This window comes from Dendropsophus ebraccatus, chromosome 3 (genome assembly GCF_027789765.1).
Source record: "Dendropsophus ebraccatus isolate aDenEbr1 chromosome 3, aDenEbr1.pat, whole genome shotgun sequence".
NCBI classification, from domain to species: Eukaryota; Metazoa; Chordata; class Amphibia; order Anura; family Hylidae; genus Dendropsophus; species Dendropsophus ebraccatus.
The window spans coordinates 11,388,950-11,413,466 of record NC_091456.1 but is presented as its reverse complement, the minus strand read 5'-3'; the positions used below and the strand labels follow the sequence as shown (position 1 = coordinate 11,413,466).

The window sequence follows — 24,517 nt, the reverse complement described above, 5'->3', positions numbered from 1 at the left end:
AGACAGTTCCTGCCATGGACAGAGGTGGCAGCAGAAAGCACTGTGTCAGACTGGAAAGAATACACCACTTCCTGCAGGACATTCAGCAGCTGATAAGTACTGGAAGACTGGATATTTTGAAATAGAAGTAAATTATTAATCTCTGGCATCAGTTCATTTAAAAGAATTTTTTGGAGAACCCCTTTAATGCCAATCAGCTCATTTGTTACATACAAGTGGGGTGTCCCACCACAGGGTGCTGTCTATAGCACCTTAATAAGTCACTCCCTCAGGTTGAGTGAGTGGAAGATGTAGTATTGTATTTTCCCCACTAGGTGTCACTACCGCCTGTATTGTTTGTACCATGTGTTATGTGCTGACCAGTCTCAGGTGCTAGTTCTCCTCTGTCCTATCCTGTCTGCTCTCTCACAAACACTCAGCCCCACCACTCACAGGAGGGTTTAGTTTAGCCCCTGGAGAAGTTGTTATTTCTTGGTGGAAGGAAGTAGTCATTCTGAGGATAGTATTCAGTGTGAGAGGAAGCAAAACAAACCAGTCTCTGCAGAAGTTAAGCCAGGGCCTGGGACAAAAAAAACAGCAGCTAAAGATTTCTTTATGCCAGTAACTAAGACCACTATGCAGTGATAAGCTCTATAAAGAGGAGAAAAGCCACCTTGGAAACCTCTTGCCCACGCCAGGAACCTCTCTAAAGCGTGCAGGGCAGAGACATGAAGCAAGAGGAACTGACCCCAGAAGGACAAAGCTACTGTGAAAAGGTCTATGTATACTAATGCGCAGCGCAGGACGACTAGGAAACCTCGGAAGTCTGCTACACCCAGATAACTGACGACTGGGGCTTGTATTTCCCACCTAGGACAGGTAACCTGCAACTAGGGGGCATAAGGCGGTTCAGAGCCATTATAGGCATTCGTGAGAACGAGTATCACTTATCTCTTCTATCTCTACACCTGTTTCGGCAGAGCACATTTACTACTTTGGGCAGGGCTCCTCTGGCAACTCCTATCCTCTCTCTCTACAAAGCACCTACTACTACTGCAAGCACTGGTTCGACTTCACTGTCAGCACCAACGTTATATGTCAAGCTTTGCACTATTGTTGTCATCAGGTGTATTGTTATTCTACAGTGAAGTATTATATTTTTTTTACTAAAACGCATGGGACCCTAGTCTTCTCTGTTAGGCTGGGTACACACTGCGTTTTTGCAATCCGTTTTTTTCATCCGTTTTTTTGCAAAAAAACGGATGCATTTGTGTGCATCCGTTTTTCCATTGACTTCCATTGTAAAAAAAAAACGTAGCTGACACTATTTTTGTGTCCGTTAAAAAAAACGGATCCGTTTTGATCCTTTTTTTTTTTTTACAATGGAAAAACGGATCAAAACGGATGCACACAAATGCATCCGATTTTTTCATCAGTTTTTCTTTTTTAAAAAACGGATTGCAAAAACGCAGTGTGAACCCAGCCTTAGCACCTACACACCATCTAACACTTAGGTTATCTCCCCGTTCTGCGAGTGGCAGTACTAACAACCCGGGGTGAGTCTGCTACCACTCTAGGCTACCGTGACAAGTGCCCAAGCGACTGGCTAGATTGGTGCTCGTTTACTGGGCCTATTACACAGCCCGATAATCGTTTAACAAGGGCTGCAGGGACATTGTTACCGATGTCCTTGCAGCCCTTGCTTAAACTGCATACATTACCCATCCATGATCCTGGGCTCCCCTTGTGGTCCCCTTCTCCCCAATCCCACGCGCTGCAGTTTCAGAGAGGCCTGTCTAAGCTGACAAGCCGCTCAGCCAATCACTGGCCGTGCCGGTCCCTGCAAGTGATTGGCTGAGCGGCCTGTCAGCTCAGACAGGCCTCTCTGAAGCTGCAGCGCGCGGCACCCGGGGAGAAGCGGACCACAAGAGGAGCCCTGGATCATGGATGGGTAATGTATACACCTTGCAAACCGTCAGCTGCCGGCTGTGCACCGCTATTACACGTAGCGATGCGCAGTCGGCGCCCGACAATTATAGGTCCAAACCTAATGGTGCGTTTACACAGAAAGATTTATCTGACAGATTTTGGAAGCCAAAGCCAGGAACAGACTATAAACAGGGACCAGGTCATAAAGGAAAGACTGAGATTTATCCTCTTTTCAAATCCATTCCTGGCTTTGGCTTCCAAAATCTGTCAGATAAATCTCTCTGTGTAAATGCACCATAAGTCAACGATCAGCCGATAATCGTCGTCATCGGCTGATCGTTGTGTTTATTACACAGAACGATAATCGGCCAGCTAGGGCCGATTCGGCAGATTATCGTTCCGTGTAATAGGGCCCTTAGGGGACCATCAATATCCAGCCATCAGGCTAAGGCTCTCATCACAGAAGGAAAACCCACGCAGAGAATAAACCAGACCAGTCAGCCATGGTGTCTATAGTAGAACAAACTTTTATTTATCGGAAACAATGTCTGTATGATGCTTAATGTCAGCAACAACTCTATTTACAATTGTCTAGGAGGCCAAACATGCGTCTGCAGCAACGGACATTGTTTTCTTGTTATAGAAGCATCACAGTAAATCGTATTGCACCAAAAAAGTTATCATCATCATCATCTTCTGAATTTAATAAGTTACATTATTACAGTGCAAAAAGGGACGTTTGCACACTTAAAACGAGTTAAAAAAAAACAACCCTAAAACTTATGAAATGGTGACCTAGAGATTTACATTTTAAACATTCAACAATTTGTAGCTTTTTTTTTTTTGAATGAGTTTATAAATAGAACAAGTGCATATTGTACATAGCTGTATAGAAAGGAAATGATACAGGACAGGGAACCTGGCTACTTACAACTGGAAGCATGCACTACAATGATATTGTACAGGGACGGATGGCGGAACACAGAAACTTGGCTTGGCTGCTTAGATTATCTTCTTCCATTTGTTGCTAGAACACTACAGTGTTTTGCCTCTAGCACAGGGGTAGGGAAGCTTGGCTCTCCAGCGGTTGCAAAACTACAACTCCCATCATGCCTGGACAGCCTTCGGCTGTCCAGGCATGATGGGAGTTGTAGTTTTGCAACCGCTGGAGAGCCAAGCTTCCCTCCCCTGCCCTAGCAGCATAAGAATTGCTTTAGCATCTTCTCTGTGCATTGAATCATCCTCAAATGCCTCCTTGGAATCTTCCGACACATTTTATAGTGAAGGTGATTGTTGTAGTTTAGCACAATTTGAAGCACATGCCTTTCCCGTCCCCATTTACTTTTGAGAACGGCCTCTAAACACACACATGCACGCAACAAAGCAACCTTACATCTCTGCACAATTGTTTTAAGAAGGGGGATTACTCCAGTTGTTCTGAAAAGGAAAAGAAGAGAGAAGACGTCAGCGGAAGTCGGCAAAGAGAATACATTGCGGCTGAATATACATAGAAGACAATGTTCATTCGAGTTACCACTTCTTTCCTCTCTAGCGTAGGTCTTTACTAGAGAGGAGGGAATTTACAATGATAACAGAGCAAAGCGCTTCGGCATCTCTGCAATCCGCTCAGCAGCCGGCGGCCATTTAAAGGGGAACTATCAGCAGGTTAGACGACTAATTTGCCGATATGTCCCTATTGCACAGGAGACGCCAAGGAGGATGATATGTGTCTTACCTTCATCCTCAGATGCATTTTGTAGTTTCCTTCATGGTCTGGTAAGTGTTAGGAGCACTGCTTGCCCCCATAACGCCAATCCGTTCCTGGCCGGCCCACTACTTTCTATTTGTGGGCTGGCCAGAAGCGGGCAGTGCTCCTAATGGTCCTTCCGGCCCATGTTGCAAACCCCTAACTGCCCGGAACAGCGCCAAGGATGAAGGTAAGAGGGACAAGTCAGCAGGTTAGCTTTGTCCAACCTTCTGATAGTTCCCCTTTAAAGGGGTTTTCCAGCGCTACAAAAACATGGCCACTTTTCCCCTACTCTTGCCTCCAGATTGGGCGGGGTTTCAAACTCAGTTCCATTGAAGTAAATGGAGCTTAATTGCAAACTGCACCTAAACTGGAGACGAGAGAGGGGGAAAAGTGGCCATGTTTTTGTAGCCTGGATAACCCCCTTAACTGACTGCAGCTCTATTCTGCTCCTCCCTGGCTGCTTGGAAAAGCTGGATCCAGTCCTGAGAATCTTCTCCCAGTTTCCCAGGACTGGATCCAGCTTTTCCAGCAGCCAGGGAGGAGCAGCAGTGGGTTATAAGGCAGCCGGCTGATGAGCGGATTGCAGAGATAATGAAGCTATTCCTGTGAATTGGCTCATCTCTAGTCTTTACTATGTCGGCCCTCTCTATACACTCAGATACAAGTCTGGGATCTATTGGGTTTTGTGCTACTTGTTGATGTGACATTCACACTTGCTTATAGTATTGTGGAGCAAAATACTGACAGACAGATGTGAGCACTCTGTTCTTTACTGGGAAACTGACAGCACGGATATGCGTATATTCATGCCGCCAGGAGACCGATCAGAGGGGCGTCACATACTTACCTTTGGCAATGCTGTGTGATCTGGCATCTTCAGTAAAAAGCATCTTTATTCTGGGTTGAGAGTGTGAGCACCCACCCCACACAGCCCCAGCTCGCCTCCTTCAGGATGATTGACAGCAGGGGCCTACCCGAAGATACAGTGGGGTGGGTGCTAACTGTCTTAGATACACCTCCATGACACTGCCAGCACGGATTAAGGATGCTTTTTACACCAAAGATGCCGGATCACACAGCATTGCCAAAAGGTAAGTATGTGATGCAACTGTGACCGGTGTCTGGAAACTGGCAGCATGGACACATGGAGATGCTGTTATTTTCTCTTTAAGGCTTTTTCATTGTATTTGTCTGCATTGTCCTCATTCGTCCTCGCTGAATAGAGGTTCCTCACTATATATAGGGTTTTGAGTAGCACGGGGAAGGGGCGTATGTGCTGCATGTGTCTTTAATAGTAAAGAATAGGGCAGTTCCATATCTTTATCTGGGGGGGGGGGGGGGGGGTGTCAGGACACTCCCCTTATGCTATGAAACCATAGGTATAGGATATTAAATAATGCCCCCACCCCATTATAAATGATAAAGCGAAGTCACCCTGGAATTACAGAACCTGTAGTAAAGGAGAAGTCCGGCTAGTTCTACAATCCAGTAGCCAGCAGGGGCAAATTTGATAACCAGTACGAACTTACCTCTCCCCGTGCCCGCAGTGAGTGACAGGACCGGACACAGAACCCCCACCGGTTTCCGGGATCTCCAGTGCTGACAGGTCACAACCTGGCTCCTGGACTAACTGCTCAACCAGTGATTGGAGCAGGATGCCGGTCCAGTCACTCATTGGCTAAGCAGCCAGTCCATCAGCTGGGATAGGCCTCCTACAACCCCCCCGAAGTCGTGACATCACAACTCGGTGTAAAAATGGTTAACAGTATCTATGGATATGTTAACCAACAGAGATCAAAAATGTTATTTTGGCCTCGGTTAGAAGAAAAAAAGAAATAAATAAATTAAAAAAAAAATAAAAAAAAATAAATATATATAATCTAAAAAAAATTAGATTTTTTTTTTCTTACAGTGGAAACCGTGTTTAAAGGGGTATTCCACTCTAACATAACTTTTGATATTTTACTGCCCAGGGTAAGACTAACAATTCTTTCCATAATTATCTGTTAAGTCTCCTTCCCCCAGTTCTGAGCTGCTGCTTTCTGCTGAAGACACAAAAATCTGTGTATGAGCTTTTCTCTCTGTCTCCACCTCCTCCCTTCTGAGACGGCTGATTTAAACTTTGTAGCAGCTTTGTAATACTGGAAGGGTAAATCACAGCGAGTTCATTAGCAACTTGACCTCAGATTAACCCTCTCAGCATTACAAGGAAGCTACAAAGTTGCAGATACAGCCAGACAGGGACTTGTTTTTTACGGCACCCGTCTCAGAAGGGAGGGGAGACTGAAAGAAAAGCTCACACACAGCTGCTGCTTTCTGCTGAAGTCACAAAACACTCAGAACTGGGGGAAGGAGACTAAATAGATAAGTATGGAAGGAATTGTTAGTCTCAGCATGGGCAGCAACATATCAAAAGTTATGTTTGAGTGGAGCACCCCTTTAACAAATGTTAAGGTCTGCAGAATACAGTATGAAAATAGCCTTATGTAGTAATAGAGACCCACAACTCACAAGTGTGAATGAGATGCATGGGAGATTCTTATTCTACACCTACTACTAGGAATACATAGCTAACTGGATGCTGTGGTATAAGAATGTATTGATCTCATTTTAACACACATATACGTATAAATTCATTCTATACCCAGTATTGTTAGTTCTGACCTCGACATCTATCCCCATTGTACTCCGGTACACAGGGGAACCAGCACAATACTGGATATAGATTATAAGTAGTAGTGGAGAACTATTACTTTACTGAGAGTGTCATTGCTTTACGGCAAGTGCTGTAAATACCAAACACATTGGTAATATGCACAGCTTGGTTCCAGAAATACACATCTGTGTGATGCTCCTACATATACCATTCTAGATCACAGTGGTTAACAGCATTCATGTGCACAGTGACAGTGTCAAATAACAAACGTGTCCATTAGTGTGTGGATGAAGAAGTGTGTTAATGACCCCAGGAAGGTAGTAAAAGGTGAAAGGTTAAAAGGAGTGATGTATCACACATTGATTTCATGACTTGTCAGTCCATAGATTCTTGTGACCAACATAGGCATTGAGATGTAACCCCATTCTAATCCATTGTTCTATTCTACAGAGTAGGGGAATGATTGGCGGCCACACTACCTTGAGTGCTCAAGAGTGGACATGGCAATTTCAGCATAATAAAAAAAGAAAAACGTTAGATGCAAAGATACTAGGTCATCTGGCCAAACTACTACTGCTGCTGCTGGGGAAGCCTACGCTCAGGAGGGCAAGCTACAGGGGGAGATGCACTAACACTGAGGACCAGAACGTAGAGTTTAACTAAAACTTGACTACATTCAGTGTTAAATGTTATATAGATTTGTAATTTACTTCTATTTGGAAATATGAAGTATTCCAGTACTTATCAGCTGCTGTATGTCCTGCAGGAAGTTGTGGAGTCTTTCCTGTCTGACACAGTGCTCTCTGCTGCCACCTCTGTCCATGTCAGGAACTGTCCAGAGCAGCAGCAAATCCCTCGCCTCTCCACAACAGTTCTTGACATGAACTGAGAGTACTGTCAGACAGGAAAAAATAGACCACTTCCTGCAGGACGTACAGCAACTGATAAGTACTGGAAAATTAGAGTTTTTTTTTAATTTAAAGTAAATTACAAATCTGTATAATCTAAACGATAGCCAGAGTACCCCTTTAACGTTACACTGAATTTACAATCCACACCAAATGCAATATCCCTGCCGTTCCTTCCTGAATATTCTTCCTTACTATCCAGTTTCTGCACTGAAACCAGAAAAACACAAATTTCTTCAATGTTTTTCCCAGTAATTTTGCTTCACCTCACAGATGTGTGTCTGGCTGTAAGGATGGCTTCATAGGATGGTATTTGGAAGCCAAACCTACCTTTTTCATGGTTTGTTTGTTTTTCCATTGCTTTTTTTTCCCCCTTTACAAATTCTGATGCAAAAAACACTGAGCAAAAACACTGCCATGTAAAACCAGCCAAAAGCAACTGACTACACAGGGAGCCACCCTAACTCTATAGGAGGGGGCCAAGGAAGCCCCCACTAATCATTAGAATGGGGGACCTCAATCTCATCCAACCGCTATACTCAAACATGGCACTAACTTTAGCCCTGTGCTTGGCTGTTCCCATCTATCATAAATTATACTGATCCATGATCCATCTGCTGACATATGAGATATACAGAGCTGCACACTGAAGCCCCTATTACTTGGGGCGATGCGGAAAGCAAGCTAGCGCCGACCTGTTAGGTCAGTGCTCACTTGCTCCTTGTTCCCCCACGTGCTGCCGGTGCTATTAGACACACAGACAGCGAATCAGGGGGGCCGCCCGGATGATCGTCAGATCGTCCGGGCAATCCATAGGAGACAGCAGCGGTCTGCTGTCGCTGCTCGTATTACACGGGGGTGACGGCAGAGGATCATTAACAGGCTGATCGTTTGTGTATCAGCCTGTTGAAAGACATCAGATCAGCTAACATTGTGTATGTCGGCTGATCGTAGTCTTCTATTACACTATTGCTTAGTGTAATAGGGCCTTGGGGCCACACTCCAACACCCATAGCGCCGTCCGGACAGCCCTACAGACCAGCAGCTGCACAGACCCTTTCATTAACAATAGGGCATGTGGGCTGTATTACGGCTTGCCAGTATTGTTGCAGCAAGGATGAGTGTGTATGTGGCCATATGAAATTAATGCGTCCACAAATGCAGACAGAATAAAACAGATGTGTGATAGGGACCCAGGACTCGCAGCCAGGCCTTGGGGCCTTTAAAGGGAACCCGTCACTGGCGACGTGGGCAAAGAGCCTGCCCGACCCCCAGATACTTACCCTTTCCGACGAGTCCCGTCCCTGGAGCCAGTCCCAGGACAAAGATATCAGCGCCCAAAATCATGCGTGTGTGCCGCCGGGATGGGTCTAACGCCCGGCTTCAGGCACTGATATCTTCGTCCCGGGACCGGCTCCAGGAACAGGACTCGTCGGATAGGGTAAGTATCTGGGGGCTGCACGGGGGTCTGTGCCTGCGTCCCCGGAGACAGGTTCCCTTTAAAGGCCCCCAGGCCTGGCTGTGAGTGTAATGACCCAAAGATCACTACGATGCCAGCTCACAACACATTCCTAACTCACAAATTCCAGTTTTTGGAGTATGTTTCCTATTCATAATGTTCTAAATCTCACGTTTATAAGTTTCCATTGACAGAGCTGTAGAAAGTTTCTTTTTTTTTTTTTTTCTGGGAAAACTTTTGACTGATCTGGTAAAATAAAGGGCATTTAAAAGCCAGGGAAAAAATTAATTTGTAGGGCAAAACTGCACATTTATGGAATACTTTACTAATTTCTAAAGTTCACCAGGCGGATTAGATGGATTTTTCTGTTTGAGTCATAACTAGGGATCAGAAATTTTACAGTGGCAGCGAAGCTTCTCCCAGGACTGTATCCAGCTCTTCCAGGCAACCGGGACAGAGCGGCACAGCTGGATGACAAGCAGACAGCCGAGCTTAGTAAAGCGCTTCGCTAGTACCGTAAATTTGCTCGTCCCTAGTCACAACTCAAGCCCATTTATTTGTAATGGAGTCATGATGAGGATTTCCTGTAGAGCCTCATAGTCTTACTAATATAATTACAAACAATTCTACCCTGTTATACAATGAAATTCTTGGTAGATGCTAGAGGCGTGTATATCAAGCTCTTTGAGACGCCAGAGGTATACAGCGTCATATTTCACATCATATTCCCATATAAAAGTAAACATTTTCCCAAAACATGAAGCCACTAGACATTGGTGCAAACAGGAGAAAAGTAAATTATAATTAAAATATAAAAATCTACAAGGAATCTAAAAGTGTAAAAAACTAACTAGGGTAGCTCCAGTATCCAGTAAGACATCTATGACCTAGCAAAACTATACCCCATGCGTGTCAATATAGGGGAGAATACTAAAAGGTGCGCCATACAGTCAGACCTCTCCATTGAAGATTAAAGGGGTTTTCTGATTTAACCGTACTTGCCCCCTATCCACAGGATAAAGGACAAGTATGAGATTGTGGGGGGTTCGACCTCCATGTTCCCTGGGGATCTCTAGATCTCTCCTTTGTTATAAATGGAGCAGCAGGTCTACGTGCAACCCACGGCTCCTTTTGTTCTCTATGGAAATGCCGGAGACAGCAAAGTTTAGCACTTGTTTTTTTTTTTCCAGCAGTTTCTATAGAAAATGAATTAAAGGAGGAACATAACCTGATAGTATAACTTCATAGGAGCAATGTACTAGCAAAAAAAAAACAAAAAACTTTTCAGTCTCTGGAGCATCCTTTTAATGTGTTTTGCCAACTATAAGAACACAACATATAATTTGTGAAAAATCTGGCTCAATCATGCTAAATAAAAACAAAAAATTAAAAAAAGTGAACGTTTAGATAATTCTGAAGCCAAACTTAAAATTCACCCCATGAGCATTGTGTGCAGATTTTCCCCCATCCCTAAGGTGTACTGCAAAGATCTTTTGCTTTCAAATCAACTGGTTTTATAAAGTTAGATTTAAAAATTTACTCCTATTTAAAAATCTCCAGTCTTCCAGTACTTATCAGCTGCTGTATATCCTGCAGGAAGTGGTGTATTCTCTCCAGTCTCACACAGTGCTCTCTGCTGCCACCTCTGTCCATGTCAGGAACTGTCAAAAGCAGGAGGTTTTCTATGGGGATTTGCTGCTGCAGGACAGTTCCTGACATGGACAGAGGTGGCAGCAGAGAGCATTGTGTGAGACTGGAGAGAATACACCACTTCCTGTAGGACAGGGCTTCACAATTCCAGGCCTCACCAACAGGTCACGTTTTGAAGATTTCCTTAGTATTGCACAGGTGATATAATTGTACTCAGGGAATCAGGTATTATCACAGGTGTCCTTTGTATGGGAAATCCTCAAAACATGACCTGTTGGTGAAGCCTGAGGACTGGAATTGAGAAGCACTGCTGTAGGACATACAGCAGCTGATAAGTACTTGAAGACTGGAGATTTTTATATAGAAGTAAATTACAAATCTGTATAACTTTCTAACACCAGTTGTTTTGAAAGAACACGTTTTTCACCGGAGTACCCCTTTTAGCATTTGTGCAGTCAAATTAGGTTAGGGTCACACAGAACGGCATCACAGGCCACATCCTTGAGGCCGGGCATCTCTTGCACCACATTCTCTATGGGTTTTATATACTTTTGGGTGACGATGGGTGGGGCTTACCAAAAAAAGGGAGTGGTTAAAAGCAGCATGGCTTATATGTGAAAAATAATACAACAGCTGTAGGATTTTACCAAAGACTTACATGAGAGACATCAGTCTTCACAAATTATCCCCTGGCATATTCTTAAAGGGAATGTGTCATCATAAATGACTACTTTATTAATGCTTTTATGCTATTTTTCGTAACGTTTTTCCCAAGTTCCAAATTTTTTAGTTTATTTTAAAAAATAATCCTGAGATCTTGCAGTTTCCATTCTCACCACTGGGGCTAAAACTAAGCGGAGACTTCCTGTTGTGTCTGTGGTGACAAGAGGAGGCTGCTGTAATGTGATCTGTACAGCATTACATGTGACACCAATAGCTAGAATAAATACAAGACAATAGCAGCTCCCTGTGGAATGACCTCTACAAAAGGTGACAGAGCATGCTCACTAATGTTTCACATTCATCTTAAAGGGATAGGACAGTTCCTGTCTATTGTAGTCTATGTCCATGAGTCTTACTGTAAAGTATGTCACTAAATGGTGTAAAAAAAACAAACAAAAAAAAACCAGGCAAGATGGCAGCCCCCACAACAATGTACAAAAATTTAAATAAAAAAAAATAAATAAAAAAGTCACAAAATAGAAACAGATTGTAGTAAAAGAACTGGAAGTTTTGGTATCTGACTCTAAATCAGTAACAGAAAATCTAGGCCAGACACATCAAACTCATGCAGTTTTAAAACTACAATTCCCATCATGCCTGGACAGCCAAAGCTAAAGCTTTGGCTGTCCAGGCATGATGGGATTTGTAGTTTTGCAACAGGGCCGAACGTTCCCCATCCCTGATCTAGGCTATACATTCCCTTTTTAAAGTACAACTTTCTTACAAAAACAGCAGCACACCAGACCCCATGTAACCCCTGTAAACAGTCTGCTCTATGTTTACACTGTTTAGGAATGACATTTTTGGATCCTCGTCCCCAGTGACATTTGGTCACATGAAGAACGGGTACGGCCTCTCCGCTCAACACTAACATTTCAGCGGGGCCAGATGTTTTGCAGTAGTTGCCGTTCCCATCACAGAAACATTGAGGTTTCATTTCTGTAATCCTGAAATTTTTATATGACCCAGAAAAAAAAACAAAAAGTAGAAACATGACACAAAGGATCTTACAAGTATAAGATACATCCTCTTAAGGGAGGACGAACGGTTAAAAACAAATCCTGGAAACTATCCTATGCTAAAATCCCCAAAATTGGACAAGGTATTAGGAGTTCTAATTCTCCTGCGTAAAAAAAAAAAAAAAAAAAAAAAAAGGAGGATAATTAGGTAATATACGATGAAAGATTGATGAAATGCAATGGAAAAAAGAGTAATACAAGCCTTTCCTGGCAGCTTTGATGTCTCCGTCTAGCGTTAAACCCAGCGTGGTCACCAGGAATGCCGCTTTTAGGTCTCCATTTATGGACATAGTCGGCTGGAAACGCTTTCTAGCAAAAATCCATCGAGTCAAACAGCTAAAGAAGCTGGATTTGCGGCCAAGTCTAAGCTAATCATTAAAAAGCAATAACGCTGGAGCTAAGAATAAAGATCACCAAAAATCTGATGTGTCCTCACAGCTGACGGCAGGAAAAAACGGTTATTAGTATAGTTACAACTATTCCAGCAAATCTAAGGCTGCGTTCACACTACGTTTTGGCAAAAAATTGATGAAAAACTGATGAGAAAAACGGATGCAACTGTGGGCATCTGTTTTACTATTGACTTTCATTATAAAAAATTTTTTTTAAAATCTGATCTTTTTTAGCGTACACAAACGTGGTCGACCTCATTTTTGTGTCCGTTAAAAAAAAAAAAAAAAAAAAGGATCCGTTTAGATCCATATTTTTTTTTTTTTTATAATGGAAGTCAATGGAAAAAAAACGGATCAAAACGAATACACACAATTGCATCCGTTTTCTTGCAAAAAACAGAGGGAAAAAAAAAAGGATTGCAAAAGCGTAGTGTGAACCCAGCCTAAATCTGCAGCTGGAGAAGAGCACCGGCTATATGAGGTCATACAGAACGCCAGGGAGTAGATCTCCTAGTCCTATGTTCTTTTATATTCACTCCTTACACGTCCCAGGATCTCTGCCATTAGGCTGCATTCACATGTTCAATGGTTTTCCTGGTCCGTGAATGAAGTCCGCTAGCTACCTCCGTGATCCGTGCAAAGCTGTCCATGTTTTCCACAGATCCGTTTAAAGCTTTTTAAATTCCACTGAATACGTCACATCTGTGTTTTTCACAGACGAACACTGACGTCACATGTGTGAAAAGCACGGATCTCATTGATTTCTATGGGAAATCGGTGCCGTGCTTCCATTCAGAGTTATGACATGTCAAATTTTTAAACAGAACGGATTGGTGAAAACACTGAACATGTAAATAGTCCAATACAAAGCAATGGGCTAGAAATCTGTGCGCACGGACAACTTTACGGAACGTGTGAATGCCACCTTACTCCATGTAGCTAACACGCAGGCTCCTCTATCACCCCATAACATGGGACCACTACAGATTTGGTTCCTTCTCTTAGAGCAGACACTCAAATTTGCCAGGACGACAAGCAGAGTTGGAATTGGGCAAAGTATAACTAACCATAGATTTTATTATCCTTCTTTGCTTAAATGAGTAATCTTTTTTTTTTTTGCTAACACATTGTTTTAATAAAGTTATAATACCTTGTAGTGTTTTTTTTTTATTATTATTTCTATATGTTCTTCCGGTGTCTGGGAGCAGTAAGGGGCATCATGGCCCTCTCTGCTGCCACCAATGCTTGTGTAGGGAACTGCAAGGTTCCAGGTCTCCTGCTATGTTCTAACACGGCCGCACAGGACTAAACAGAGCAGCTTCCCATATTCTCATGTACAGTAAACAAGGAGAAGAGGCCGTCTGACGTGATCCTGGTGTCCGTCAGCCTCTGTGAGCATCAGAACATAGCAGGAGATTGAGAACTGCAGTGCTTAGAGCCATGCACAGGCCGATACACATGTAACCCCTTACTGGTGCCAGGCAATGTAAGAAAATATTGAAATAATAATAAAAAACAAAACCCTTCACGTCAGCAATACGTATATATACATTCCTAGTGCAAATATCCCGTGCAGTAGGAATGTATATATGCTTTACTGACTGAGGGGTTTGATGTGTGCGGGACCGCTGCAGTGAGAGCGATCCGGCACACATCAGTGTTCCAGGAGCCCAGCATAACAGGCAGCTGCAATCCCGCATTAACCCCTTAAACGCTGTGATCCATAGCGATCATGATATTTAAGGTACTAAGTGACAGGCCATATTATGTATATTAAAATATACATATTAAAAAGTTGTGAATATTGATAAAGACTGCCCTGTTTGCAACAATGTCTATACATTTCACGTTTTATGGTCACATTACAGGGGTACTCAGGCGGAAATAATTTTCCTACAAATCCACTGGTTTCAGAAAGTTTAGATTTGTATTTACTTCTATTTAAAAAGCTCCAGTCTTCCGGTACTTATCAGCTGCTGTATGCCCTGCAGGAAGTAGAGTTTACACAGTGCTCTCTGCTGCCACCTATGTCAGGAACTGTCCAGAGCAGCAGCAAATCCCCAGAGAAAAAAGTGAATACTGACCAGCCCATGGCACACAGACTAGATGTGTTCTGTAGTCACCACTCGTGTGCTTACACTGAAGGGAATCCCCACAAAAGCAAAAAAGCGTCAACAAGCAGTACTGATCCTTTTTGCTGCAGGTAAAGGGAATGTGCCATCAGAAAATAACTTCTTGTATAAATAATGTTTTTATGCTACACATTTTTTAAACAATTTTTGGTGGCATCTTTTCTAATTTTCTAATCTATATAATAAAATAATTCTGATATGTTCCATTTTTAATTCTCACCACTGGGACTAAAACTAAGCTGAGACTTCCTGTTGTGCCTGTGGTAATACAAAGAGACTGCAGTAAAGTGATCTGTACAGCATTGCAGCATCATGTGACACCAGCAGATAGAGTAGATAATAGCAGCTCCCTGTGGAATGACCTCTTGACAGGTCACAGAGCACGCTCAGTAATGTCTCACATTCATCTCAAGGGGACAGAGTCTGTCTATTGTAGTCTATGTCACCGAGTCTTGCTGTAAAGCATGTCATTTAATGCTGTAAACAGCAGCCCAGGCAAGATGGCCGCCCCCCATAACAATGTAAAAAAAAGGGGGGAATCAGTCGGATAATAGAAACAGATAAATATAAAAGAACAAGTTTTAGTACCTGGTTCTAAACAGTTAAAGAAAATTAAAGTGACACATTCCCTTTAAGGAGCACACTAAACAAGGTAAGCCATCCTATACACCTGCATTTTATCTTCCTGAAGTCCAATCTGTGTATTTAAAGACAAAAATAACCCTTGTATATAGCGCTCTACATGTCCAAATCCACTTACCTGAACAGCACTTTTCCAGAGGTCCGCTGTCTTATACTATGCTGCAGCATAAGTGACTGTGGTGTCAAGTGAGATATATATATATGTGAGTGTGTGTATATTATATGTGTGTTTGTATGAGAGTGTGTATATATATATATATATATATATATATATATATATATATATATATATATATATATATATATATATATATAATTATGTATATGTACACACACACACAAGTACATATACATGCCTACATACGCCTCCTACATCAGTACCCTGCCTCCAGCATTTGTTTTTTTCTGGTCCCCCAATCTCCTGCATCCGACAGAAGAGCTCAGACCAGGACCTGTCCACTAAGCCAATCACTGAGAGGACACAACCGCAGTCAGTGATTGGCTGAGCAGGCAGGGTCCTGCACCAAACAGTTGTATCAAAAGTAAGGAGGAGAAGACAGGAGACCTGGGGAGTGGAAGGAGCCAAACAGGAGCTGCAGTGCACCAAGGTGGGTAAGTATAAGTTTGTTTTTTCCCTTTTCTGCAAATACCCCTTTAAAAAGGGACAAGAAGCATTATAAAAGTCTGGTCTATGCCTGAAGTGACACTTCATAAAGTGGTCACCTTACTTGTTAGATTTCTTTGACCCGAAGTGATGGACAATTATCAAACTTTCTACAGCTACTTTGGAAGATCCTACTATGGGTTCACTATCTCAATATTCCCTGATAAATGACACAACCCCAAAATAAATGAGTGTTATAATGGGAGGTATCATTTCAGCTCAACTCATATGCCTGGAGATCTGGAAATGAAAGTCAGGCCATGTCATACACATTTAGCGGAGCGGAGATCTATGGGGCAAATGAAGCTATGGAACATCGGTGGAATATTTCCTGCATGTGATATGTAAGTGTATAGGACAGACTCAGTGCAAAGTCTTGGGAAACTTAACCACTTTTATTCTTTAGCAACAATACAGACTGTAATTTCTTCCATCATTACATGAACCGGCTACGACGGAGTGTTTCAAAGGCAACGAATACTCACTTTAGTCGATGAGTGTTGGAAGGCATTTGGAGAAAAACACCACAATTAGGACGGTTAATGACCTAAAACTTTGGTGGCTGAGGGAAGTCAACCTGAAAACATGCTCTAACAGTTAGATGATGGTCATTAGTGTCACCATAAAATAAAAATAGATCTATACAATATGTTCATTTGGTCATGTGCTATTTACAGGTTTTACAAAATAAAACAAAAAGTTAAATACAAAGTTATTTCCCCAACTCTGGTTAATACAGGTTAGAAGAATAACTTGCAATGATAACAGATGGATGGTTGCTTGCCAACAACTGTGATATATATATATATATATAATCCAGCTTTATCTTTGCAGTGCAATTTTTTTGATCACTTGCATACATAACAGAATGGTCCATATAGAAAGAATTAAAAAAAAAAAGATAAGGAACTTATGGTGATAAAGCATTCGTAAGACAAGACATGTTTCTCTGTCCATTAAAAGGTTTTATTTTTTTCTTTTAACTAGGCTGTGAAGCATAGCCCATGGAATGGGCAACACTGGGGGGGGGGGTAAGGGGGGAGGAGAAAAAAAATTGGTTGGCTACAATAAAATACATTAGACATTTAAATAAATAACCTTAAAAATATATGGAAAAAAAAATCGTGATTGGAACTTTTTGGGGAATCTGCATAAGCGAGAATAGGCATACCTCTTACAGAGAATGAGAGACGGGTGTAAACAGAAAGGAAATCTATGAAATGAGAGACTGGAAAACAAAATACTGACTGAGGTAGCAGTTATCTGCTTAGTGCAGAAAAAAAACTGGCTTATGGCTAAACTTATAATAATAAAAGCCCATTAAGACAGACAGTATAATGATATCAAACCAAATCCAAATGACCATGCAGAAACACACATCATGCTTTGCAAGTTTAGTCAATTATTATTATCACACGTTCCCTATATCTGCTACCAATTTTCTGCAGATAATGTCCATTAGATCAAATTAGAGTTCCTTTTTGCTTCCTTTGTTTTTTTTTTTAAGTTTTTGTTTCCTTAAATGAGAATGGATATTATGAAACAGAACACTGTACATGCTTTTTCCCATCTACAAAAAATTTGCATAAAATAGTGTTAGTCCTCTGTACATGTCAATGAACACTACAAGGGGGGAAGGGGACGAAAAAAAAAAAAAAAAAAAAAACACTCTTGTCCACATTGTAGTCAAGAGGTTTGGGTGGGCAGATGGGAGCAAAAGAAAATAAGACCTAGTGTGAGAAACAAACTTGCCTTCACCAGCACTATGTTTATGTGAAAATTCAGCAGAAATAGACAGTTGCTTTAAACAATAAAATAAAAAAAATTTAATGAACTGGTTAAGTTAAACATTTCCATTCTGTAAAAACGTCAGTCAAGACCAAAACATTTCAGTAATGTTAGTGTCGGTGCTGTAAAGCCAGGTAACCAAAGGCAAGGTAATGAACACAAACGGCCAAGAAATCCCCTCAGTGCATGCGGAAAAAGTGCACGGTTTGGCGGCAGGCTTTTCACACTCTTTACCAGGTTCCAAGTAGTTACGGGCAACATATTTAAGTGCCTCATCCAGAAGTATAACAGGTAATGAGATTTTCAGCACCATCAACCACTGAATCAAGTTCAACGGAGTAATCTGGAAGATGAGCTGTAAAGACAAAAAGAAAACCACAAACAAAAAAAAAAAAAAAAAAGTTAGCAAGGAGGCGAGCTTACACTGTATCACTACCTGGTTCATGACTGGCTGTGTGATGTGAACATACCGGTAAGGGTTCTACATAAAGAATTAGAAAATGAAGTGACATGGATAAACAAATGGAGCCCAGAAGCCAGACGTTCTCCCATGGAGGCATCCTCAGGAGGGATTGGTTTTCAGACAAGCTACGAGAAAAGAATAAAAGTTAGAGACCAACAACTGTAACAGTTTCTCTGCACCCTCCATACTTAGGGGAAAAAAATACATATTAGATATTCTGATGTTAACAGTTTGAAAGACAAATGACGCAACGATCAGTCGATCGTTGCGGTCAATTCCACGGGACAATTATCGTCTGTAACGGCCGAATATGGCCGATAATTGTTCTGTGGAATAGGCCCTTAATACAGCTCTGGATGTATAGTATGTTTACAAGAGAACAGGCAATAGCTGCAGCTAGATTAAATATCTTCCAGATACAGTCCATTTTTTTTTTTTTTTACAACGTAACCCATTTGATAGAAATGTAGTGTCCAAATGCTATGAGAGAAACAAAAACAAAAACACTAAAAAAAAGACCACCTCTAATTATAAAAACAAACACAACAGTAAACAGCAACAAAAGTTACCTGTTCAAGGCATTACACATTTCAATAGTAACTAGGACAGACAATGCCATAGTCATGGGGTATGGAGATTCAAAGATTTCACATGAAACATTTTCAAAATCTGGGTTGTCTTCTTTGCACTGAAGAAAGTGGCTCTACAATAAAAAAAATAAAATAAATCAGTTTACACAAGGATTACCAACTACATACTGTGCAATAACCATACGGCTTTGTTCACACGTGATGTTTATTTTGTGTTAATGACGCGTTTTTGCCACAATTTTGACGCTATTTAGCGGCAAATTGCACAATCACTATAAAACTGCTCCATTTTGGCCAGGATTTTGACATCGCACTATTTAACCACAATTTATGGAAAATTTGCATCATTAAGGCAAAATAAATGCCATGTATGAACACAGCCTAACCAACATTGTATGTAACAGCGTCTATTTTGATCTGACAATGAGCAGTTTTCCTTTTACACCAATAAATAAAATGTCGGGATAAATACCAGTTGGTAGAAAGTAACTCTTGGTCCATCTTCAGCTGCAACAAACCACCAGGCTGCGGCTCCCACCGTTGCGGCACCGACATAACCTACAGTCAAGAGTAATAAAGCAATTGATATGATCCAAGTAAGACCAATCTTATGGGCCTGTTCAGTAGCCCCCTTCTAGTCAAAGCAGTTATACTGCAAAATGAATGGTGGGTAACTCACATCCAATAGCAAGATAGCGGAAGAATAGCCAGCCACTGATCAGTGGCTCCTTGGGATTACGTGGTGGCTTGTTCATGATATCCAGATCGGGTGGATTGAAGCCCAACGCGGTGGCAGGGAGGCCGTCTGTCACCAAATTTACCCACAGTAGTTGAACTGGGATTAATGCTTCTGGAAATCCAAGTGCAGCAGTCAGGAAAATACTAAAAAAAAAAATAAAAAAATAAATAAAATAAAATACAAAAATATATAATAATAATAATAATAAATATTACGTATAACATTTTGTTAAAAACCTGCTCACAAGCACAGGGTAGACCCGGTGAACTTTTCACTTTGTTATATTCGAAACCACCAAAATAAATCCCCCAATACATACCAAACCACTTCTCCAACATTAGAAGAGATGAGGTATCGGATGAATTGCTTCATATTGTTGTATATTGCACGTCCTTCCTCGACAGCAGCTACGATGGTGGAGAAGTTGTCATCGGCCAGGACCATTTCAGAGGCAGTTTTAGCGACTGCAGTGCCCGATCCCATAGCTATTCCAATTTCCGCTTTTTTAAGAGCCGGGGCGTCATTTACACCGTCACCAGTCTGATAGGAGAGAAATAAAGCCGGTCAAATTCCAGCATGACAGAAAGCATGACTTAAAATCTAACATTATATAATGTGGTGGGTGCAGATCACTTACAGTGGTGTACAGAACACAAGTACCTGCTGCAGAGAAACCTAAAAGGGGCGTTCTAGGCATATAAAAAAGGTCTTGGAGCAGACTTAGCCAGAAAAGGAGTGTTCCGGCGATGAACTGGTGCCGTAAAGTTATAAAGATTTGTAATTTACTTCAGTTTAAAAATTTCCAGTCTTCCAGTACTTATCAGCTGTTGTATGTCCTGCAGGAAGTGGTGTATTCTTTCCAGTCTGACACAGTGCTCTCTGCTGCCACCTCTGTCCATGTCAGGAACTGTCCAGAGAAGGAGAGGTTTTCTATAGGGATTTGCTGCTGCTCTGGACAGTTCCTGACATGGACAGAGGTGGCAGCAGAGAGCACTGTGTCAGACTGGACAGAATACAACACTTCCTGCAGGACATACAGCAGCTTTTAAGAAAGTAGTAAATTAAAAATTACCAGTTTAGTTCAAAGAAATTGCTTTCCATCAGAGTACCTCTTTTAAGGCTGAAGTTCCATATTCAAGTCTATAAAAATAGGGGTAGTTATTGGGGGTTCTCTCTTTTAAGGGATGCCAGCTATGACTAAAACTGCTTCAATCCATGCATGTAGAAATCTAGCATAAAGACCATAAATATCATTCAACAAGATTTTTTTTTGCCTACGATGTAAGCTCAGGAAAAACAAAAAAAACTCCAGCTAACTTACCATAGCTGTGATTTCATCAAAAGACTGTAGAAATTCAACTATTTTAGATTTATGTGAAGGCTCTACGCGGGCGAAGCATCGTGCGTGCATACAGGCGTCCCTCTGAACAGCTGGGGACAGCTCATCAAACTCCCGGCCAGTAAAAGCCTTATCAGTCACATCCTCATCTTCACGGAAGATACCAATACGGCGGCAGATCGCTACCGCTGTTCCTTTGTTGTCGCCAGTGATCATGATCACACGAATACCAGCCTGCCTACACATTTTTACTGACGCTGCCACTTCAGTTCTTGGAGGGTCCAACATTCCCACACAGCCGACAAATGTCAGATTGGTCTAAAGAGGAAGGAGAGGGGGGAAAAAAGGGAATTTAGTTAAAAAGGCTTTTTCACTTCCATAAAAAAACAGTAACTGGAAAGGACACATCTGCTCTCCTGTAGGGTTCAACTAAACCACGTAAATGGGCTGGTAAAACTAGGTTTTAATTTGGCAAAGAACAAGTACAGTGAAACCTTGTATTAGGAGTATAATTTGTGCTGGGAACCTGTTTGTAATCCGAATAACCTGTATATCAAAGCAAACAGACATTCCACAACCCAAAAGTAAGGCGGGTAAGATGTTCTGCATAAAGATGACTATATGAGTAAAGAAGGGGTTAATCAATTACCTCTCCCTCCACAAACAGCTCCCCAGGTGGCTGCAAACCTGCTGGTGCTGGTACTAAAGCCGGCTGGAGCAGCTATCGCTGTAGGGGTTAATTCAGGGGTCAGAGGGAAGCAGCGGTGACACGGACGGAGAGTCAGAAGGCGTCCGATCACCGGCAGAGTTGATCAGGTAGCAGTGGGTTAAAATGAGAGGCTTTCTACCCAGTACAGTATCAGGATGGGGACACAGGGGGCTCCTATTACTAAATATTGCAATTTTTTTAAAACTATTAGCTTGCAAAAACGCTCTCAGAGCAATTTACTTGTAATCCAAGGTTTTACTGTATTACAAAACTACACACACACACACACAGGCCAGGATCCCTGTGCGGCAGGGGACCGGGAAGAGCAGGGCTTAGAAACCAACACTAGTAGCAGAAGAGGGGCCCGCGCCACCCTATAACTCGCTCAATGAAGGTCGATATATAAACAAAAAAAGGTGTACATTTAAATGAAGTTATATTACAAAGTAATAGGTTTATTAAAAGATTATTATGTATTGAAAAAAACCAAACTCATTTTACTTTCTTAAGTACACCTTATACTTAAGCGCTCACCTCATAGTTCACAAAGTTGGTTGATTCTTCCAGATTCATGTCCTCTTTCCGTGGAGGGCTATCATGTGTAGCCAGGGCCAAGCAGCGCAGTGTATCTCTGCCTGAGCCCCACTCCCTGATCACACTCATTATCTTCTGTTTAATTCCGGGAGTCAAAGCTACTTTTCCGCTACCTACACGGATGTGGGTGCAACGATCGATTAAGCCCTCAGGAGCGCCCTAAAAAGAAAGACAATAATGGGTAATGGGTTTAGAAGGATAATAGAGCTCTACAGGAACATCAAAATTAAAGGGAAACTACCTCTAGCATCTAACCTGCTCATATCTACCTATAGCCCAAGGGATGGGGAAGCTTTGACCCTCCAGCCGTTGCAAAACTACTACTCCCATCATGCCTGGACAGGCGAAGCTTTAAGCTTTGGCTGTCTAGGCATGATGGGAATTGTAGTTTACCAACAACTGGAGGGCCGAAGGTTTCTCATCCCTTATATAGTCCATAGAGCACTAAGGATTAAGGCAAATTACCTACCTTCATCCCCTGTTCTATTAGTGATATCAGCAGGTAAATCCATTTGCTAATGCATCATTTTGGTGCACTGGATGCAAGACTACCACCACCAGTGAACCATTCCACCCCGTCTACGTATTAGCATATGATTTAAACCACTAATATCACAGAAACAGAAAAGAGGATGAAGGTAAGAGACATCCCTTCATCCTCAGTGCCCTGTGTGCTGTAAGGATATATCAGCAGGTTAGATGCCAATTGTTAAAGGGAAACTATAGGATTGCATGGCAAATGCATAGTATGTTAGTGTTGCTGTAAAGATATTATAATTTCAACCTTCATTCCTACTAGAGATTGATAATAAAACTATACCGCAAGTGACACAAACCACAAAGTAGCATATCTCCAGTTACAACCATTTCTTGCAGACCTCAATATCACTACTATCACTGTCACACCTATGTAATATGGAGACTGTTTGCATTTCTGTAATGGTTTCCTTGTGGAGATCCAGCTCTGTACAACTAGTAATCGATGAGTTAGCACTTACCTTCACAAACATTTTGTTCATGTTGGTGCGACTTGGTTTATTTGGTGTACAGTAGACAGACATGGACTTTCTATCTCTCGAGAACTCCAATGTGAATTCCTTCTTCATCAGTTGTTTGATAACCTGCAAAACGGTTAAGAAATACAGTAAGTTCACTGCCCCAAAATAATATTCAAACTACATACCATACTTCACCAGACTGGTTCTTTTACTCCAAAGCAGTAAACATTTATCATGTATCCTCACTACCATCCATCAGAGGCTACGGGTTTATCGAGGAATAATAATAATAATAATAATAATAATAATAATAATAATAATAATAATAATAATAATAATAATAATAATAATAATAATAATAATAATAAATAGATTATTATTAATTTTTTATATATATATATATATATATATATATATATATACACACACACACACACACACACACATATATGCACACCCACTTTATGTAATTTTTTTTAAATATATATATTTTAAAAAATTACATAAAAATAAATTATATATAGATAGATCCTCCTTCTCTCTCTAATTTATATATATATATATATATATATATATATTATATATATATTTTATATATATATATATATATATATTTTTTATTATTTACATATATATATTTTTTATTATTTACATATATATATATATTTTTTTTATTATATATATATTATATATACATATATACATACACACTAATTCATTAATTAAAGATTTGCCCAGAATGGTTGACCTCCTTCACAGAGTTTATACTATAACTTTTGACATGTGGAAATTTACATCGCTCAGCCTTTTCCTACAGAAGCTTAGAGGTGGCGCATCGGTCAGTCATCGCCATCTAATAATAATAACAACCTACCGAGTTACAAGCATTAGCACGTTCAATTCTGGACAATCCCTTAAGGTCGGTGTCAAACACATTCATTTTTTCAACCAAACAGGTGAGAGCGGTCTCTGTAGCTTCTCCAACTTTCTCATAAACTCCTTTAGCCTGTATAGAAAGAAAATAAATTGCGTAATTTACAGAGTAAAAAAAAAAAAAAAATCCACCTGGGCATTGCCTACCCTGTAAGGAGTCAAATCCTTTAAGTGGTTTATGAAGGGGGAGAATCCATCATGCAAAGTGTCACAGAAATTTAGGAAGGCAGCAAGTAAAAATGACGTCCCAACTATTTCACTCCATGATGCAGAAACCCGTCAGGGTGCCAAAAAGGAAAGCATTAGTTGGCTAGAGGAAGTAACACTGGCTGAGGATGTGATGTCTTTACCGTAACAAACCAGAGCTTTCTGTGAATCCACACACCGCCTGCGCCACTCTCAGAGCAGAGCAGTAATAAGCAGACATGCACCAGCACAGCGCTGTGGCTTAAAGGGGTACT

At 41.2% G+C, this 24,517-nt stretch overlaps 1 protein-coding gene across 2 annotated transcripts in view; it reads right to left on the bottom strand.

Annotated features, from left to right (window-relative positions):
• Positions 1–3,071: 3,071 nt before the first annotated feature.
• The window catches only part of ATP2A2 (ATPase sarcoplasmic/endoplasmic reticulum Ca2+ transporting 2), a 51,224-nt gene continuing 29,778 nt past the window's right edge, over positions 3,072–24,517 (bottom strand). Inside the window, exons 11-21 of one of the 2 annotated variants that reach the window (XM_069960913.1) lie at positions 23,998–24,129; positions 23,124–23,246; positions 22,066–22,284; positions 20,805–21,140; positions 19,803–20,023; positions 19,424–19,626; positions 19,217–19,302; positions 18,724–18,857; positions 18,162–18,279; positions 17,926–18,046; positions 3,072–3,345 (exon numbers count right to left, since the gene is read on the bottom strand). In XM_069960913.1, coding sequence (XP_069817014.1) covers positions 3,332–3,345; positions 17,926–18,046; positions 18,162–18,279; positions 18,724–18,857; positions 19,217–19,302; positions 19,424–19,626; positions 19,803–20,023; positions 20,805–21,140; positions 22,066–22,284; positions 23,124–23,246; positions 23,998–24,129 — 1,707 coding nt within the window. In that variant the 3' untranslated portion in view covers positions 3,072–3,331. Of the gene's footprint in view, positions 3,346–16,283; positions 18,047–18,161; positions 18,280–18,723; positions 18,858–19,216; positions 19,303–19,423; positions 19,627–19,802; positions 20,024–20,804; positions 21,141–22,065; positions 22,285–23,123; positions 23,247–23,997; positions 24,130–24,517 lie in introns of those variants that run through there. The other variant, XM_069960912.1, reaches the window with a different exon arrangement.